Here is a 3,862-nt window from a genome sequence, read left to right as displayed (position 1 = left end):
TTATACTCGTGCCTTAGGGAGTGTAGACGACCTTCATGAAAAGTACTACTTCAGGAACATGCCATTGATGGGACCAAATCTTACACCATCTTGATCGACGATCTTATAAGTGCCACTTGAATATGCTTCTTTCATAACATATGGCCCATCCCACTTAGATGTAAGCTTGTCACCTATGTGTTTGTTAAGGATTATGGGTATTCAAACTGCTAAGAACAAGTCTCCTACTTGAAATGATTGTGGTCACACTCTCTTGTTGAAAGCTCTAGCAAGTCGAGCTTGATAATACTCCAACTTTTGTTGTGCTTCTAATCTCTTCTTGTCTAATGCTTCTAACTTTGCCAGATGAAGTTGAGCATTACTTTCAGTTGTAAGACCTTCTTGGATCGCCATTCGTAGAGATGGAATTTGTTTTTCTAGTGGAAGGACTTCTTCTATGCCATAAACCAATGAATACGGAGTCGCTTGGGTAGCAGTTTTACAGGTCATACAATATGCTGACAAAGCTTCACCGATCCTCTCATGCCAGTCTCTTTTATTTTTCGCAACCACTTTCTTCAAGAGGTTATCAAGTGTTTTATTAAAAACTTTGGCAAGACCATTGGCAGCCGCATTGTATATTGAAGACTTATGCTGCTTAAAATTGAACTTCTCGCACAAAGTCCTTATGAGCTTATTATTGAAGGGTGTTCCATTATCAGTAACTATGTATCTTGGTATGCCATACCTAAAGATGATGTTCGACTTGATAAAATCAATAATATTTTCCTTTTTCATCTCTTTTAGCGGCATGGCTTCAGCCCATCTCAAGAAATAATTAATAGCAGCTAAGATGTATATCTGCCTTTTTGATGACTTTGGAAGAGGTCCAACAACATCAAGTCCTCACGCATCGAAAGGCCATGATGCTATAGTTGGATGAAGACGCTCTGGAGCCTGTATATAATTAACATGAAATTGACATGCTTGACACCTTTTGGCATGCTTTAGACAGTCCATCACCATTGTTGGCCAGTAGTAGCCCATCCTTTTGATGCGAAAAATGAAGTTTAGGCCCTGATTGGTGTGCTCTACATGTGCCAAAATGTGCTTCCTTCATTGTTTGTTGAGCTTTTTCTTTTTTAAGACACCACAAGAGTAACCCTTTGTAAGAACGATGAAATAAAATCCCCTCATGGAAGATGAATCGTGATGCCCTTCTCCTAATTTCTGCTTTTTTTCATGGCTCCTCGGGCATCCTTCTATGTTTGAGATACTCAATTAGTGGTTTTATCCAATCTTCTTCTTTAACAACTCGAACAGATGTATGGAGGCTTTCGTCTAATTGAAGATTAAGGCAACCGGGAATAACCCACCGATGACTTACTTGCACCTTTGTTGACTCATTTTCTCCAAGTGCCATCGTCATAGCTAAGTTTGCCAGAGCATCCGCCATACGATTTTCTTCTCTTGGGACGTGGTTTAAGAACACTTTATCAAAACTTTTAAGCAGACGAGTAGTGTATCGATGATATGGTGTAAGATCTTCCTTCTTCACCTCGTAACTGCCTAAGATTTGATTTATGATCAACATAGAGTCACCATAGATATCCAACTGTGGAATCTTCATATCTGATGCCATTTCAAGTCCAATAATTAAAGCTTGGTACTCTGCAGCATTATTGGAACATGTTTCACCTAGAATAAATGAAAATGGTAAGATTAGTCTTTCTGGTAAAATCAACATGACGCCTGCCCCTGCACTATCTTGACGTGCTGATCCATCGAAGAGCATTGTCCATGTCGGTATTTCTTCAGTAAATAATACATCTTTATCAGGAAACTCATCCGAAATCTCCTATTCTGGCAGCAGGGGGTGATCAATAAGGAAATTAGCAAGTGCTTTCCCTTTACAGCCTTTGGAGGCATGCATATGATCTCATATTGGTTAAACAATATAGACTATCTAGCTAGACATCCTGAGAGAACTGGACGAGTCATCAAAAACTTCACGGGATTAGCTCGGAAAATTAGCTTGATGGTGTATGCTTCAAAATAATGCCTTTATTTCTTTATCGCATAAAGCAAAGCCAAACACATCTTGCATATAATTTAACTCAGCTCCTATCAAAGTTTGACTTAGATAGTACAATGCTTGTTCTCTCTTAGCTTCATTATCTTGATCCAAAAGTATTCCAAGTGATCGCTCTTGTGATGCAATGTAGAGTATCAATGGACTATCGGGCACAAGTGGATTCAACAAGTATCTTTTGATGCTTTTAAAAGCACTTTGACATGATTGATCCCAGTGGAAAGGGGCATTTTTCTTTATTAGATGGATGAAGGGTTGACATTATCCAGCCAAGTTAGAGATGAACCTTTGAATGAATGCCAAATTTCCTTGCAGACTGCGGAGGTCTCTCAAGTTCCTTGGCTCTAGTATTTTCTGAATGACATCAATCTTTGTGGGATCAACTTCAATTCCGCGGTGATACATAATAAAGCCAAGAAACTTTCCCAAAGTAACTCCAAAAGCGCATTTGAGTGGATTCATTTTCAAGTCAAATTTTCTTAACCTCTCAAAAGTAATACGAAGATCATCAAGATGGCCGTCCCTACACTTTGTCTTCACCACCAAGTCGTCGACGTAGAATTCCACCCTCTTATGCAACATGTCATCAAAAATGTTTTGCATTGCACGTTGGTAGGTGGAACCCACATTCTTTAGACCAAAAGGCATTACCTTGTAGCAATATATCCCTTTTGGAGTTCGAAAAGCAGTGCATTCTTCATCTATTGGGGACATTCTAATTTGGTTATACCCAGAAGACCCATGCATAAATGACATAGCTTCATGTCCAGTTATCGCATCAACTATGAGCTCTATGATTGGTATCAAAAAATCATCCTTCGGAAACGCCTTATTCAAGTCTTGAAAATTAACACACACACGTATTTGGCCATTCTTGTTTTTGACAGGTACAATATTTGAGATCCATGATGGGTATTTCACCTCTCTAATAAATCCGACTTCGATGAGTTTATTGACCTCTACTTCAATTTGTGTTACTAACTCAGGGTGAAACACTCATTGTGACTGCTTTACAGGACGTGCCCTATTTTTAATCCCCAAATGATGAATAGCTACCTTAGGACTAAGGCCAGACATTTATTTGTATGACCAGGCAAAGAAATCTTTGTACTTGACTAATAACTTGAAGTAGTCCCTCTCTTCTTGCTGTGTAAGAAGTGTACTAACAAAGGTTGGGCACGAATTCTCCAATGTACCTAAGTTTATCTCCTTGAGTTAATCTATAGTCGATTGTACTGCATCCTCTAGTTGAGGGGGTGCTTCTTGAACATTATCATCCATTTTATCATGGCACAGATTGTCCTCCACCGTTATATGATATGATGCACTGGCTTCCTCTGGATCCTCTTTTGTTTCTCCAAGATGTTGGTTGGTAAAAATAATAGTTCTTTTTCTTAACTTCAGCGGGCCATCTATGGTAATTGACAAAATAGACTTTCTTTTCATGCGCGATGGGAAAGCACTATGAATTTCCTTGTCATCAATGTCCTCAGAGAAATATTATTGTTCATTCCCCAACAATGTCTTTCTAGATGATGGCTTTTCCATGGTTCCCAAATGAAGAAAAACAGGCATTCACAGTGGTGACATGTCTTTCTACACAGTTAGAAGCTCCACTTCTATCTTTGCCTCCTAATCTATCAAATATAGAGACACGAGGTGTTTATTTTCCTATGCAATTTAACACTGAGGTCCGTTGTGGTATTTTCTTGTCCTCACCCTTTTTCCCCCTTCTACTGAGATGTGGTGAGATGAAGTCATTTCCTTCACCTTCACCTTCCTAGCTAAAAT

The 3,862-nt window shown here is 39.0% G+C and overlaps 2 protein-coding genes across 2 annotated transcripts; both read right to left on the bottom strand.

Annotated features, from left to right (window-relative positions):
• Positions 1-243: 243 nt before the first annotated feature.
• LOC124891606 lies at positions 244-792 on the bottom strand. The gene has a single exon (XM_047403303.1). The coding sequence runs from the start codon at positions 790-792 to the stop codon at positions 244-246; it is 549 nt and encodes a 182-aa protein (XP_047259259.1).
• A 427-nt stretch (positions 793-1,219) lies between these two features.
• LOC124891605 (uncharacterized protein Mb2253c-like) lies at positions 1,220-1,774 on the bottom strand. The gene has a single exon (XM_047403302.1). The coding sequence runs from the start codon at positions 1,772-1,774 to the stop codon at positions 1,220-1,222; it is 555 nt and encodes a 184-aa protein (XP_047259258.1).
• Positions 1,775-3,862: the final 2,088 nt, after the last annotated feature.

Source organism: Capsicum annuum, unplaced genomic scaffold (assembly GCF_002878395.1).
Source record: "Capsicum annuum cultivar UCD-10X-F1 unplaced genomic scaffold, UCD10Xv1.1 ctg3848, whole genome shotgun sequence".
NCBI classification, from domain to species: domain Eukaryota; kingdom Viridiplantae; phylum Streptophyta; class Magnoliopsida; order Solanales; family Solanaceae; genus Capsicum; species Capsicum annuum.
The sequence above is the reverse complement of the archived record's forward strand: the minus strand, read 5'-3'. Positions and strand labels throughout refer to the sequence as shown.